At 47.3% G+C, this 15,637-nt stretch overlaps 5 protein-coding genes across 5 annotated transcripts; 2 read left to right on the top strand and 3 right to left on the bottom strand.

Moving 5' to 3' along the window:
• Positions 1 to 34: 34 nt before the first annotated feature.
• I302_109185 (uncharacterized protein) lies at positions 35 to 2,579 on the bottom strand (the record flags this gene model as incomplete). The annotated part of the gene is made up of 15 exons (XM_065870818.1): positions 35 to 100; positions 208 to 353; positions 409 to 624; positions 685 to 932; positions 990 to 1,069; positions 1,132 to 1,268; positions 1,331 to 1,351; positions 1,414 to 1,432; positions 1,494 to 1,558; positions 1,618 to 1,690; positions 1,750 to 1,866; positions 1,961 to 2,069; positions 2,133 to 2,186; positions 2,252 to 2,397; positions 2,469 to 2,579. 15 exons carry the CDS (start codon positions 2,577 to 2,579, stop codon positions 35 to 37), a joined length of 1,608 nt encoding a protein of 535 aa, XP_065726890.1.
• Positions 2,580 to 3,262: 683 nt separating this feature from the next.
• On the top strand, positions 3,263 to 5,153 carry I302_109184 (uncharacterized protein; the record flags this gene model as incomplete). Its single annotated transcript, XM_065870817.1, has 11 exons — positions 3,263 to 3,323; positions 3,410 to 3,512; positions 3,581 to 3,669; positions 3,732 to 3,804; positions 3,881 to 3,924; positions 3,988 to 4,197; positions 4,266 to 4,334; positions 4,432 to 4,544; positions 4,623 to 4,637; positions 4,721 to 4,943; positions 5,017 to 5,153. The coding sequence occupies 11 exons, from the start codon at positions 3,263 to 3,265 to the stop codon at positions 5,151 to 5,153; spliced, it is 1,137 nt and encodes a 378-aa protein (XP_065726889.1).
• A 208-nt stretch (positions 5,154 to 5,361) lies between these two features.
• On the bottom strand, positions 5,362 to 7,544 carry I302_109183 (uncharacterized protein; the record flags this gene model as incomplete). Its single annotated transcript, XM_065870816.1, has 5 exons — positions 5,362 to 6,294; positions 6,389 to 6,809; positions 6,874 to 6,913; positions 6,970 to 7,159; positions 7,233 to 7,544. 5 exons carry the CDS (start codon positions 7,542 to 7,544, stop codon positions 5,362 to 5,364), a joined length of 1,896 nt encoding a protein of 631 aa, XP_065726888.1.
• Positions 7,545 to 8,070: 526 nt separating this feature from the next.
• I302_109182 (uncharacterized protein) lies at positions 8,071 to 11,233 on the top strand (the record flags this gene model as incomplete). Its single annotated transcript, XM_065870815.1, has 15 exons — positions 8,071 to 8,273; positions 8,335 to 8,359; positions 8,428 to 8,476; positions 8,539 to 9,054; positions 9,109 to 9,157; positions 9,201 to 9,247; positions 9,376 to 9,698; positions 9,764 to 9,785; positions 9,914 to 9,926; positions 9,984 to 10,038; positions 10,106 to 10,176; positions 10,246 to 10,379; positions 10,493 to 10,740; positions 10,824 to 11,093; positions 11,174 to 11,233. The coding sequence occupies 15 exons, from the start codon at positions 8,071 to 8,073 to the stop codon at positions 11,231 to 11,233; spliced, it is 2,085 nt and encodes a 694-aa protein (XP_065726887.1).
• A 213-nt stretch (positions 11,234 to 11,446) lies between these two features.
• Positions 11,447 to 15,002, bottom strand: I302_109181 (uncharacterized protein; the record flags this gene model as incomplete). The annotated part of the gene is made up of 16 exons (XM_065870814.1): positions 11,447 to 11,962; positions 12,032 to 12,100; positions 12,163 to 12,211; positions 12,287 to 12,531; positions 12,613 to 12,721; positions 12,790 to 12,981; positions 13,041 to 13,228; positions 13,304 to 13,361; positions 13,436 to 13,503; positions 13,578 to 13,787; positions 13,843 to 14,178; positions 14,238 to 14,248; positions 14,317 to 14,367; positions 14,418 to 14,580; positions 14,641 to 14,759; positions 14,825 to 15,002. The coding sequence occupies 16 exons, from the start codon at positions 15,000 to 15,002 to the stop codon at positions 11,447 to 11,449; spliced, it is 2,562 nt and encodes an 853-aa protein (XP_065726886.1).
• Positions 15,003 to 15,637: the final 635 nt, after the last annotated feature.

Below are 15,637 nucleotides of genomic sequence, written 5' to 3'. Positions count from 1 at the left end.
AGATACTCTCCATGTCGACTATGGAACGGCTGCATCATGTATGATGCGTTACCTCGGTATCGAGCTTTACCCACAATATCCGCCGTCTGTTCCATTTCTTCTGCAACGGTAGAACATCAATCTTCGCTTGTCGCACGGGTCGAATCAGAGCTTTCATGAATTATCAGCTCACCCGATATACTGATGCAACATTACAGGGAGACTCACAACATATCGAAATCCTGGAAGCTGCAGATCCGTCTTATCTGCGAACTCATCTTCTGGGCTATTCTGAACTTGACCTTCCGCTAGGAGCCTGTCTCGTCTTTTGTTCTCACGCACATAGTAAATTCGAAGAATTACCAGGAACACAGCTGTCATTCCTCTGATTAGCTATTTTACTGAAGGAGTCATGTGGTATTTGCTCACCTTGAAGACCGATACAGATGATATCAGCGACAAAAACTGATCTATAAGCTGGTGTTTCTCCAGTCTTCACCATGAATGGTCCGCTGATGTTCCCCAGGGCATAACCTAGAAATGCGTATGACGATAAAGTTATTCGTTTGGTGTAGCCTGAACTGTTTACTCCGGGGAGTGACAGACAGATGAACAGGCATGTTGCGAATGGTGGGAAGAGGTATACTAAGTAGGATATCAGCTTATCTCCTGAATAGTTTCAAGGTGGATTGCCTGAACACATACCTCCGGTCAACAGACCCGCCACGTTTGAACGGGGAAGAACGATCTGCAAGAGCAGTCCGATGAAAGTGGGCACGAGCATTCCGATCGAAACGTATATTCGGCCATTTGGGATCTTCTGTGCGAGCCATCCACCAAACAAGATACAGATCATGTTGATGAACCCTTGCGGAATGTAGATCAACGTCGATTCGAGTGAATTGAAGCCGAAACTCTTGATTGTGAGGGTCCCAAAGGCACCGAAACCACCGCTACACATCAGACAGGAACGTCAGTCTCGATGTGTGTTCATATTGAGGTAGACTTACTTCAACACCTCATTGCAGAAAATGGTTAGGAAAAGTAACAATCCCTGTGGATCTTCGAAAGGGTTCAATGCTTCTCGGACCTATCGAAACGGGACATCATCAGGAAGATGGCCACGCGAGGGTATGCAGGGGGTGGACTGACCTGGCTCCACTTCAGATGTCGATTCAATATACCGGTGTTGTTGCTTCTGATACGATGGACGGCGAGCACTCGCTCACTTTCTGTGAGGAATCTGGCGTGCATTGGAGAAGGTGGAAGTAGGAGAAAGACCAGTACTCCTAGGATATGTAAATAGCATGAGCTCATATGCTTTTTACATAGGTACTTGCACTGCACTCACCCCATATCACAGTTATCAAGCCTTGTCATCAGAGGAAGTTAGCAGCTGCGTAGTAAGGTGGGACTTCGGAAGCTCGAGCTTACCATTGATAACGAAGATCCACTAAAGATACGCTGTATCAGCTCAGACCGCGATTACTTTGCCTATTTTCGCCCGGACTTACCTTCCACCCAGAGATACCAGTATTGACATGACCCATGCCGAAGGCGATGATCCCCCCAACCATGGCTAATTACAGAACACTGTCAGTCTGCGTTACGCTCAAGTCCGTCAAGTGGCAAGCTCACATCCAAATCCATTTGCCGCTGCCCAAGCGCCTGTCCGCAGCACTTGCTCTTTTCGAGTATAGTACATTCCGTTCTGCCAATTTTACTCAGCTTTTTTCTGGTATACGTCCAATCTGTACAATATTCACTCACGATTAGAATAAAGGTAGGGGTGATGAGTGATTCGAATCCTCCCAGGATGAAACGCAATACTGCCATACCAGCAAAGTTTTTCGCTCCGGCTGTCGCGATGAGGACACCACCCCAGGCCTGTAAAATTCAAATTTCAGATCAAGGGGTCAGTCCAAAGGGGTCAGTCCAAAGAGACTGGACAGTCGATTGCATGAACTCTTCCAAAACTTACCACAATGGCAAGACCGATGAATCGACCGAGGGGGAACTTCTGGGACAAAAGGGTCGTGGGATATTCGCAGATGAGGTAGCCGAAGTAGAACAAGGAGGACAGCCAAGAGCTACCAATTTGATACCGAGTCAACAATGGAATCGGGGGAAGGAGTGGGTGTGATTGTACTCACTATTCTTTGCCTTTCAGTCCGAGATCTTTAGACAGGGTGAAAACACTTGCATATCTGATTTAAAGTACATAGTCAGCTGGGGTCATGCAATACAAAAGGCGAAAGCTATGCAGGCTCACCCAAGACAACTCTTATCGATACATTGCAAAGCATAGGTGAAGAACAAGATCGGGATGAGCCTCTTGTCAAGCTTTCGGACCAGGGCTTTGTAATCATTGTCTGTCGCTGAGTCGATGATGCTTTGACTATCGACACTGTTGAGAAACTAGATCAAAGAAACCTTTAGTATCTCCATGTAAAGGTTGTTTCTCAAGGGTGCGGCTCCATGCAACTTACTCGTCCCGCTTCGTCACCGTCAAAGCTGAGGGAGGAATCTTCGAGCTCAGCGAGAGTCTTGTTTTCCAGATCCTTCTTTTCCTTTGCGGGCGAGGGGTCAAAGGTCGACATCGTGATGAGGTGATCTTGTGAGCTGAAATGGACAGACCTAGAGCCACAATGTTAGTGGTTGGTTCTAGTCAAGCTTCATGCGTCCGGACTGCAGTTTCATTCACCTTCGGCATATATAGTCGTGTATGATATTCACAAGGACGATCCAACTAGATTTTTCATTCTCGAATGATATTTTTGCCAACGTTTCGCCATCCGCTGCTCTCATGTCGTGATCACCTGTTGAGCTCATCACGACATCCAAATATAATGATAGCAAATCGATCCATTGTGACCCTTGATACTCGTGGAATAATTGGTAGCCTAAAAATAGTGTGTCGAATTCCTCTTGGCGCCACGCATTGAGAGTACGATCCACCGGACAATGCTCGGAGTTGATTGTTATGCATGATACACTATGTCGCCATCTGACCGGTCTAACCCGTTGGTCCGTACTTCGGAGATGCTTTTCCCGATTGGCGATGGTACAGTATCACGCCATGATCAGGTGTCATCTAGAGATAAGAGTTTCGGAACAGCATGGTCGCAAGAGACTGCAGTGCGCGTGACATGGCGAAAGAAAATATACAAGCACTAGCATTGACAGGGCTAAGAATTGTTTTTTTACACTGTAGCTATATTAAATGACCGCAAGCCTTGAATCTTCTTCAGTAGGTAAACAAAAAATCATTCCAGCGCACACAATGGCAGGTCTCAAGAAGCTTTACGAGCCTTACTCGACCACTCCCGAGACGACTGAGAAGCGTAAGTCGGCACGATAAATCGTTGCAGATTACTCTCACTGCCTCATGTCATGTTGAAATGCTGATGTGGAAGCGCGTGGAACATAGTCGATTGGGCTGAACTTGTCAATCTTGATTTGTCAACTTTCGATCAGCCGGGAGGTAAGAAAGCATTAGCGAAACAGTTGAAATACGCTGTTCACAACGTTGGGTGAGTGACGTTCAGTATTTCAAAGGATATTTATGGTGATCTGACGCGAATCAATTTGAGTCCATCAGTTTCTTCTACGTTTCCAACTTTGGTCTGACTCAAGAAGAAGTGGATTATCAATTTTCGATTGGCAAGAAGATATTCGATCTACCGCTGAGTACGTGCGAATATACATTCACCAATCAGCTCTATCTGATGTACAGATGAACATCTGATTAGGCGAGAAGAAGAAGTACGGGGCAGACACCAAATCGTTCTCTTATAATGGGTATACAGGTCCAGCGGTGTATGAGTGAGTGGTTCCAGCCCAGGCGTTCTCGACTAATTTACTATACTGACTAACCGTGCTTGATTGGTCTTCCACTCAGACCCGATGTAGATGTATACGATCCGAAACATAATATCCAAAGTTGTGAGTTGTCATTGTGGCGAAGGAAGCATCATACGGATCGGCTAAAATTATGTCATCTCGCAGATAACATACCAAAGTTCACCTCGCACTTCCCAGGGAAAGTGGCTCATCCTCCACCCGTACAACAGAATTGGGATACGATAGAGAGGTTCGCCAAGACCGTACATCATAATGTGATTGAAAGGCTTCTGGTGATCTTTGCGTTGGTGTTGGAACTGGAGGATGAGCAGTACTTTGTTAAACGACATGATTACGAGACGAGGGGTGAAGATCGTAAGTGCTTGAACCTGAGATCAAAAGGTACACGAGAGATACTGATCATCTCTGGTGGATTATTGTAGATCTTCGGTATATGCTGTATACGGCTAGAGATGAGGATGTGAATCGGGATGCTCAAGAATTGTATTCTAGTGAGTGTGGCTTGATTTTTCATACTTCCTGTGTCGCCGTTCATGGAAGGAAGCAGGACATGAATATTGATATCGAGCTGTATTATAACCATTACAGCTGGGCATACGGATCTCGGATCCATAACTTTACTGTTCCGACAACCTGTTGCAGGTCTGCAGGTTCTCAATAACGATGGGAAATATAGATGGGTGAAGCCTGTTCCTGGGACTGTAAGTACAGACATCCTCGACTGGCTAGCTGAAAAGATATTCTTGCGCTAAGATCCTCCTGATTCTGACATGCTGTAGATTACCGTCAATATTGTAAGTCTATGTTGTCCTCGTGATCCAGCTATCATCTTCCATCTTCCGAGCTAGGAGAGATTTTGTTGATATTTGATGCACAGGCCGATACACTCTCTCTACTCTCCGGAAGATACTTCAAGTCCTCCATCCACCGAGTCTCCGTCCCACCTCCCGATCAACGTCACCTCGATCGACTGGGTGTACTATTCTTCATCAGACCAAATAACGACGTGCTTGTTGAAGTGGTCAAAGACAGTCCGCTTTTGAAGCGTGAGGGGGTGTATGAGACTTTAGAAGAGAGGAAAGATCCTTTGACTGTTGGTAGTGAGTCATGCCTCACTGAAACATCGATCGGGTGATCGTCCAGAGGTAGGAGATGCTGACCGGGTTGATGCAGCTTGGGTGAGGGAGCGACAGAAGCATATCTTCAAGAATGTCTATGATATCACTGATGCTGGGAAGGGTAAAGAGGGTCAGGAGAGGGATGAGCTGGAAGCTGAAGTGGCGGGGATCAGGATCAAGTATTGGAACTGATCTTTTCCTCGTTGGCTGTACGAGGTACCAGATCAGATTGGCTCCGCTCTTGTACCCTTTGTTGCCAACGGAGAGAGAGCTTTGTAGTCTGAGATATGTCATATGCATTATAGTTTTGGAAGAGTTGATAGAATGGATTATTATATATCGAGAAGATCGTAATGATAATGACAAAAATCCTACTTTCTGGTGTATTCTACATTACCATCTACACTTTCCTCAGCCACACCTCGGCTTGATTCTCCACATCAACCTCTACAACTTCTCTCGCAGGTACACCACTCCCAGCTTGCCAAATCCCAAAGAGCCCCACTCCATCATCCTTGAACACCGCACTACCAGGACCGTAAGAGATCACCGTAGAACCGTTCTTCGTCTCGCTTCCATCAGGATACAGCGGAGCGACGTAGGAAGCAGTCACGTTGAATATCGGTCCGTCGAATGGGGTGAATATGTAGTGCGTGATGAATGAGGATGAGTCGGTGTTCTCGTAGTAGTATGTGTTGTTCCCTAGCGGAAGATCTAGAAGGGTGAATGTTTTGTTGAACGCCAGGATAATTTCGGGATCTTGGAGGTTCGATAAGGGTTGGATGTCGAATGTACCGTATGCTTCGTCGGTATATTTTCCCACGATGGACTCAGCGCCTAGTGGTGGTCGGGGTGAAGGAGCGGTCTCGCTTGCGGATGCGGAAGTGGAGTTATCAGAGGAGGTGGCGGGGGAAGCGGAGTTTTGCGAAGTGGATGAATCGGTAGACTCTGTTGATACATCACCAGCAAGCCCCGTAAAAGTGTCCAACTCCCAATTGATCTCTGCTAATCCTAGAATCGCATCCAACAAGATATGCTCCACCATACTGCACATGAGATCACCGTACGCCTGATCATTGACGATGACCACGAACCCTACGCCAACATCGGGAACACGAGTATTGTGGCTTAGTTGACCCCATACGGACCCGTCGTGTCCGTTGATAGCGTAGCCTCGGTAGGTGTACATGAACTGGCCGAGGCCGTAGGTGTAAGAACTTGTTATTCCTGGGATGACGGGCTTCTTGGTGAGGATTGTTTGGCTGGTCACTGTTGCTGGGATGATGGTTGGTGGAAGGATTGAGGGTGAGAGTTCTTCTTTGAGCCATTTGAACTATTCCCAGTTATAACTCAATATCAGCATGGTAAGGAGTGCATGGGACATTGTCCCACAGCGCAGAGCATGATGAATGCACAAGGTAGCTTACCATATCCTGACTATTGGTGATAGCACTCCCAGTAGTACCGATCCTAACTCCATCGGTCCTATCCCACCAACCTATACTCTTAACGTTTCCAGCACAAGGTATCAAACTTGCGTTCCCACCTTGCTTGATGAACTCCTGCGAAGCAGCCAAGCAACCTTCCAGATCGATATCTTCGTGGACCCATCCATCTGCGACCGACAGTCCAGACTCCACAGCTTGAGTATGATTGTGGTATGTATTGGTCATTCCGAGAGGATCGAACATGTGAGTTTGGACGAAGTCAACAAATGATGTGCCCGTCAGAGTGGAGACGACTTGATCCATGACGATGTAGTGGAGACTTTGATATTGGCCGTCGTGTCTGAATGGAGTGGAGGGTCGAAGATATTTCATTCGGGAGACGACCTCTTCGACGTCAAGGCTGGACAGTAGCATCGCATCAATGACTCATCCTCGTCTGGTCCGTCCTTGTCAACCCCACTCACCCCATCAAATGATCATGCCTTGGTAATCCCGAACGCATGGCTAAAGTTGATATCAGCATGACTCCAACAGTTCAGAAACAGAGATATGCCACTCACACAAAAGATCAACTAATTCAGCGTTCTGTCCAGCATACTCATCTAGCAACCCAAACTCAGGCAAGATATCTTTGACCTTTGTGGTGTATGTTAACGGTTCGCCGTTTGGTAGGACTGTACCGTTCTCGATCAGAAGGGCTACAGCAACAGCAGCAAAGTGTTTCGAGTTTGAACCGAGAGCGTAGAGGGTCTGAGGGACGGCAGGATCAGCTCAGCTTTCGGTCGTAAAGACCAAGAACGAGATGAGAACATAAATCACTCACCTCATCGGTGAATTCATCGCCAAATCTATTAGCTTGGCCCAAAGCTATACTTTGTGTAGCCCACTCCGTAGTGTTGGTACCGGTCTTATGACCCATATATTCAGGTGAAGCTACCAAAACTACGTTGATACCCTTGATTCCCCATCTGGATCGAATATCATCGAGTTTGTTTACTATAGTTTGATCAACAATGTTGGCTGAACCGGCTGTAGCGTTGGGTGAGGGAGTATCTTGACGGGTTGAGATATGGGGTAGTGAATGTACTCGAGAGATGAACAGGGTAGCGACTGTTAGTAAATGAAGGGGTAACATTGTGACCAGATGATGTGTGGTGAGTGTGATGGAGTCATTGTGTACTCTTGATCAATGCATGCTACGGCTTATATACCTTGAGTCTTCTGGGGATGGTTCATCGCATTGAGAAGCATGAAGATTACTCTTTGATGCCAAGATAGAAGCCTAAAAGGTCTACTATCGGAATCACCGAGATCACCGAGCCGGGATGACGTATAATCGGAGCTGATAACGGACTAAAACATCATCCCTAGATCCTTCTTGATCGGCTTGTTGCACAGAATTATTGTGAATCTCGCCAATGAAGGTGAGCGCCAAGAGCGCTGGCCGCTAGCATCATCGATGTGCCTATAACATTCTGCAATGGTGCGTGTGTGTACAACACCGCATGTGGGTATTGAGGAGTTGGATGCTGATGATGAGAACAGGTCTCGTGCCTATCACGAGGAGATGTCTTCGGAGATGTCTTCCTTCTCCGTCTCCATTCGGGCCCCCATCGGACCGTTGAGGTGTTAATATTGTTCCAATGAGAATAAGCATAAGCATGCAAGTGGACTCCAGTCAACAATCAACCCTGGGGACTTTATCACCTGCGATAGCACCTCATGCGTGGACTTACAAGACCACATCAGTATGTCTCATCCTAAAATTAGATGTTGTAACGTCTGCAATGGATCTCCCACCGTCAGCCTCAGCTTCAACATCTACAGACAAATCCGGAGTCGGCTCAACACGGTCCAAGCTGGCGTGAGTAGAGTCTTCTTGCACTTATGCAATCGACTCGGCTGATTTCTGCTCTGCGATACAGCTGTGCTGCATGCAGGTTCAATAAGGTAAATGATGCTCAAGGAAGGGTCCATGCAACTCAAAGATCATCCACTGAAGGCTTGTTTGTTCACAGGTCAGATGTCTACGCAACGAGGGACTAGATCACGCATGTATGCGATGTTGTGAGCACAGACCAATTATTCACAAGACATTTCAACGTGAATGCTGACTTCCACCTATATAGTGCGTTACGGTCTCGCATGTACCCCACCACTAATCAACAAACCCAGAGGTCGACCTCGTAGGAAAAGCAGCAGTAATGGTAATCTAGACAACACTATCACTCCACCTAACCCAATGGGTCCAGGATCATCATCCTCAACTTTCCGTCAGGTCCAGCTACCCAGTACATTAAATATGAGTATGGGCTACAGCATCCCCCCTCCGCCGATCCCTCAATTCTCATCAACCCAAAACCATGCTCAACAGCAACAACAACAGCATAACCCCTCACTCAGTCCTGATAATAGACGCTTCAGCACAGGTGCCTACCCACCGGTCCAACCTTCACCCAGATCGTCCGAAGCAGCAGAAGCAAGCGGTACCAATCGCAATTTGGATTTATCAGAATACCTCGATCCAGCCGATAGGCCGATCCAACTTCAGGGACCCAGTTCGCCGTTCTTTCTGAATTATACCTCGAAGAATACTAGATTGGAAAGTGAAGAGGTGTCTCAGGGTGAGGCGAGGGATGATCCTGGTGAGTATTATTTAAAGTGATATGCAGTGCAGAATACTAATGTCGGATGCGTAGTGAATTTGATGATTCTGTCGGAGAGCGAAGCACTGGCTTTGGTACAACTGTGAGCGCGTCGGTGATTCGACGAACGGGCTGACAATGAGCAGATTTCATGATCGGCTCAATCATCTGGTAGCGGTCTTAGATGCCAAGTGTGAGTGAGATACTCCCCTCGTACCTCGATCCTTTGCATACTATTCCCCGTTGCACTTTGTCCTTGCTCTGCCTCCGGTCTTGTTCACTCCTATTACCACCCACTATAATCCGCTTACACCACTCCAGTGCATACCCTCTCCTACCTCCGCTCAACATCTACCATCCTATTCTCCGCCGTCCTCTCCGCATCTAGCAAATTCGCCCGACCCGACCTTCATTCCACTCTCGTATCGCATACCCAGACTCTATTAAGCCGAGCAATTAACAATGGTACAGCCGATGTCGGGGTGGCTCAGACAATAATGATCCTGATGTACTGGAAGTTGCCCGCTGACACATCGTCATGGAGGAAAATCGGGATAGCGATCAGAATGGGGTATCAGCTGTATTGGCACGTACCGAGGAATCAGGTGCTACCGGATGATGAGGTTCTGGCTCGGAAGATCCTGGTGAGTGATGTCATCGGATGGGCACATATAAGGATGTAGTTAATAGGGATCACCGGGGGTGGTAGAACTCTGAAAGGACTTGGATGTGTGAGTCGTGGCTTTCATGTTGACCTATCTGTATTGCTTACTGTGTATCTTGGATAGGTCTGTTCTGTGAGTAGCCATAAACTGTGCAGAGGGAAGATCGTCCTGGCTAACGCATAAGCGATGGAAAGGCTTCGACCGATCGTGAGTGTGCTGGTCATTCGAGTGATTTGTGCCTGTATTGACAGTGATCCAATCCAGGCTGGCTCAGACATACGGTCTTCCCTTTGCCATTCAACCCAGCCACATGATGGATGTGAGCCCTGCTTCCTTGCGGAACTCTCTCATGCATCGCTGTCATCCTAACAATGCATTCCTTCTAGGCTGGCAACTGGGCAAGAGAACACACATATCTCGGTCCATCGGTGGATGTGCATTTAGCCTCATCTATAGAGTAAGCTCAAGACATTTTTACAGTTGAATATCTACTTGACAGGAAGACTGATGCCGCCTGTTTGATCAGACTGTGCAAACTGAAAGACCAGTGGCGAGCGATATGCGATTCCTCATTCCAGTCTCTGGCATACAACGACGCCGCCCTGGAGAGTGTGCATGCTCAATGTGAAGCTCTGTTGAGCAGATACTGGAGGAAGGATGGTAAGTCATCTTCAATCATGGGTTCCATGGCCATCTTAGATCTCTGGCTATGGGGCCAATGATTTGGACTGAAGGCGGATGGATTCATGTGATTGACTCTGGTCATTCATCAGCTCCTCCCCCTGGATTCGAATACGAGAAAGAACATGTCGGACTCTGGGCCACACTCGATTTCATGCTCACTCTCAAACGACATCACCTCGAGGCTTCACCCAACGACCCTATTAGGATTGATGCGTGCTTGTCCTATGCGTCTAGAATCACAGATGAGATTGATGCTGTGGCGGATAATGGGGATCTCGAGATCATGCAGGACACGAGCTCCGTTATGGCCTCGTCTTTGACTGTGTTGCTGAGGAAGGTCCGTCTCGTTGCATTCGACATCCCATCACTGTTCGGACTTCCACGAACCACTTAATTGGTCTTGCTAATGTTACGATTTAGATATTCCATTTGTCAAGTATAACCCAGAAACTACTCATCATCACCCTGCTCCAACGTATCTTGGCGGCATACACCAAAGCCTCAGGAACAGAGCATAATACTGCTCCCGCGTACGTAGCAAGGTTCGTACAAAGGACATTGAGAGCGATAGGGATGGAATCGAAAGCTGGTTCACCTATGAGAGATCCGATGGGCGGTACGACTGGAACTGGAACTGGAACTGAGGCGATGTTGGGTGGTGGGGATCAACCTGATTTTATGGCTCAGCTGGTACGCCTACCTCCAACCTGGTTCTGTTTTTATCGTGCAAAGTTATAGGCTGACCATCTGCCGGGTGTGGTGGTGTTCAGCAACAATTCATGGGATTGCCTGATGAGACGCTAGGAATGAACGATGATGATTATTGGTGAGCTCCACCAAGGCATTAAATAAAGCAACAAGCTGACGAGAAGAGCAGGGCGACGTTGTTTACTGTATGATCACCATAAATGATGGATCAAGGTATAACGGAATGATCAAAAGCTAGAATCTATGTAAGGTTGTATCATTTTCGCGACCTATCTTGTCGTGGACATGCACTGTACATTTGATCCAACTAATTCCAATCTTAGATACATGCTGAATCACGCCGACCCATCCCCAAGATACCTGAATGTAACATCCCTCCCACCCAGTCCCTTAGCCTCTACCTTCTGCTCATCCCCAGGGAACAAATCCAGCGCCTGATCCGACCATATCGCCTCATCCCCTCCCCCTTTCACATCCAATACAAGACCTTTGACAGGCTTCTCACATGTCAAAACAACCTCATCTCCCTTTACCGTGATCTTGAGACCCGGTTCAGGGAATGTAAGGTATTTATACGGTTCAGGCCAGCTCGAATACCTTGCTTCTACCTTGTCTGGGGCAGAAGAGAGATAAAGACGAGCTTGGATGACAATTGGTTCTGGTATTTGGGAGTGATCAGTCCGGATAGGTTGTGAAGGGACGGGACCGCTCCATATTTCGGTAGATGCGTTGGGCTGGAGTTGGGCGTTGAAGGTTTTCTGTTCACGTTGGGAGGTGTTGAGGTTGAAGGTTTCGAGTACGACTTCTACGTCGATTGGATTAACGGAGGAGTTGCAGGCCCATAGCTCCATCTGGGTTTTTGTATTGTTAGCGACATGTTTAAATGACAAACTGAAGCTGATCAAGGAAATTGAACTTACCTCTTCTTTGATCTCGAAGAAAGCGGAGGTGGAACTGTCTCGATGTGTCTTCACGTCTTTCCGGGTAATCTATTGAAGGCGCTGGGTAAGCTTTTTTCGCTCGTCGTACGAATGGAACAGGAGGTACTCACTCCAACAGTGTACGTCCTGAGCTCTCTCGCAATAGTGAAGAAAGTGGGTCTGTCACCCATGAAGGATGGGCATCAACATCACCTCGAACATCCGGACTAGTTTGCGTCTGAACGTCACACTCACTTGGGTCTCAAATAATAATCCGCAATAGCCCAAGAAACACAAGGCCAACAGTCATTTATCTGCCATACCAACGCACCTGCCGTATACTCTCTACCTCTTCCCTTGAAGCTCCTCCTCCATAGTCTGTACGCAGCTGAGAGGCATTCAGACTGCATGATCTGGGTGTAGTAGATGTATGAGGGTATGTCGAAGGAGTGACGGAAGTTCTCCATGAGATATAATTCCAGTCGACGTTCGAAGCCGTCCTATTTGCGATGACAATGGATCAGTGAGTACATAATCATACCTAAGAAGCCGTGTGTGCAGCAGAGGCAAGTAGACCTTACAGCTTTATTGTGATTCACTGAGATTCTCGATTGAGGGAATAATTGGGATTTGTCATCGGTCCATTCTTTCACTGTTCGTATATTCGGATAACCTTGCATTCCGAACTCCCTAATACATGTGTCAGCCTAATTGAACCGAGCGAAATGTTGGATCTGTCAGACTCGTCTTTGACTTACGAGACGAACCTCCCAGCCAGCTTATCCCAATTGGACCATGGTTCCTGCGTACCGTGCCATACGTTCCACTGGTGAATATCGCCGACCGTCTGATCTGACGAGTCCTTCCCGCCGTAGGGACTACTGCGGTGGTAAAAGATGTTTGACAGGCGGTCGACCACTTCTGGAAGGAGGACCTCGTAGACGTGTCGACTGTATAAGAAAACAGATCAGCAGGAAAGTAGAGCGTGAGGGCTCTAGGTCTAGCTTACGCTGGGAATTTGGAGTTCATATAATCCCCCGAATTGTCTTTGTAATCCATCACACCGATCGATTCTGCCAGGGCATAATCTTCGTTGTTCCCTGCGAAGATCACTACTGATGGATGATCTCGTAGACGTCTGACGGCTTGTTCTGCTTCTAGTTTGATACTTTCGTTGAGCTTGGGGTAAGATGGATACTAAATGTTTGGTTAGCTGAAGGTGAATCATGGGGTACAAGGTATTTGTCCAGGGCGTTAACGAGGTTGACATACCAGACCACAGCCGAACATGAAATCTTGCCATACCAATATCCCGTTCTCGTCACATGCACTACGTTGATATTCATCACCTCATTAGCTAAACCAGCCATCGAAAGCACGATGTCAAGGTATCGTCACACCCACTCATACAGCTCCTCAGCCTCGTATACCCCTCCACCCCATACCCTAAGCATATTCTGATTACCCCTTATCTATACGAAGACTATTAATCAGCTCTCGACATCCCCTCGCCTGCTTTCAGAGCTATGTAGTGTGTGCGACTCACCAGCAGATCCACCCAAGCTCGATACCTTCCCGGTTCGATTTCCGTCAAGAAAGAATCGGCAGGAATCCAATTACTGCCACCGCAGAAGACCCTTATCCCGTTGATCTCAAATACGAAACTTGTTCCTTCTTGCCCTTCTAGGGGCTCTTGAATGACTTTCGCAGATCGGAATGCCACCCTCTTGGTAATCCTGTCAAGGACGTCGCCGCCCTAAGCGTCTTCATGTCGGCACTTGCTAGACTATTAAGCAAGAACTTTGACTCACAGAGTTTTTCAGTTGTACTTCCAGGTCATACAACGGTTGATCACCATATCCTCGGGGATACCATGCTTTCACATCTTTCCCTAGATCCCAGCGTAGCTTCTCAGAAACTGGATGATCTCTGACGGTTCGGATAGTTTGACCAGAAGCGTCCTTAAGGGTGATTTCGAGTTGATGGGCTTCGGCATCAGTATCGGAAAGTGTGAATGATGCTGCCAATTTGGCGTGGTCGTATGCCTCTCCTGTTAAGGAGTCATCTATGCGGATCTCGTCAAGTCGAATGTCGTATGTTTCAAGATTGATCGCTTTCCATGGTCCGACGGTCATCATTACCGGTCCCTGACGAAAGTGGTGAGGACTATGCTGAAGCGTTAGACTTGGGATGAGAAGAGACTCACCCAGTCCCAGCCTATGAATACCAGGATTAGCATAATACTCTGGTTGTTTCTGGATATGAGCGAAGACAATGATACTCACCCCATCCATATTGGGCTTTACGAGAGTACAGCCTGTTTGACGCTCCGTTCCCTGCATTCTCATCAGCTGATTTGCGTTGATATGTATATGCATGGACCCACAGAGAGGCTTGGGACCACCATTCTCAGCTTCAGCCTTACTAGCTTCGTGCCATGGACTTTTGAAATGCAACTCTAACTGATTGCTTTTCGCTTTGATCATGCCTTTGACATCGATTCGATGGGATAAAAACATGTTATCGGTTGTTGCAATTTCTTTACCATTCTATTTCACGTATCAGTGTCGCTTTTCCTCTGCCCCATATCTGTTGGAGAGGGGACTGACAAGGGTGATGGTACAATACGTATCCAAGCCTTCGAAGAGCAGATCCACGTGTTTCTGGTTTACTTGAGCTTCGTCAACATCAAATTGGGTTTTGAACACCCAATCTGCTTCTTGTATCCCTACATCGACCTGCATATCAGTGGGGGACTTTATCATCGTACGCTACTCTCGGAAATTCACATACATTGTACTTTCCATTCGTTCAAGTCCTTGTATGGATCAGGTATCTTACCCAATCTCTTCAGCTCGACGTGAACTGAAGTAGGTATGGAGCAAGGGTTCCATGATTCGTGCACATCCGGTGAGTGCTCGGACGATACCTGGCTGAACTCCCAGTTCTCGAGCAGAGGACTCTTCAGCATCTTCGGTGTGTTTCGTGAGTAATGGGGATCTGAAGATCTATTCTGCAAATTCAGATAAATTGGGGAAGCAGAGTATACCTCACAATTTCTGGAGTGGTTCAAAATACATGACGATGGAAGTCCAAGCTTCCTTTTCGAAACACGTGCCTGTTTACGGAGCGGTCCGGGACGACTTTGAAGCGGGACCGTGAACGTTATGAATCGCGGTCTGGGTAATTATTCGGTCCATTTTATTTTGTGAACTCGCACGATGTCGTGTAGGGATCTTATGCTTGTCGTAAGAATAATACGCATCGGCAATGGCAACGATACGTGGAAATTGCCAAAATGAGGCCAAGGAAGTAAACGTAAAGCTCGAAGCACATGGCCCGCCTTCGCCCAATTTCGGGTTTGAAAGCGATCAAGTAAAGAGAAATCACCCTCACATGATCTCCGCGTTTGCCCTACGGGGCTATTGCGAGATTGTGGGGCATCAGCGCTACATTACGGACCTAAAATGGGACTGCATTGATGTGCACTTGTTACAGGGTAAACGGGCCGTGCTGGCTCATCGGTTCATTTTATTTCGCGAAAGGAATGTTACACTCTTCTCAACATCGCATCTTAATTGTTGTCGACGAGATATAAGAGAGATC

The sequence above is a fragment of the Kwoniella bestiolae genome, chromosome 8 (assembly GCF_000512585.2).
Source record: "Kwoniella bestiolae CBS 10118 chromosome 8, complete sequence".
NCBI classification, from domain to species: Eukaryota; Fungi; Basidiomycota; class Tremellomycetes; order Tremellales; family Cryptococcaceae; genus Kwoniella; species Kwoniella bestiolae.
The sequence above is the reverse complement of the archived record's forward strand: the minus strand, read 5'-3'. Positions and strand labels throughout refer to the sequence as shown.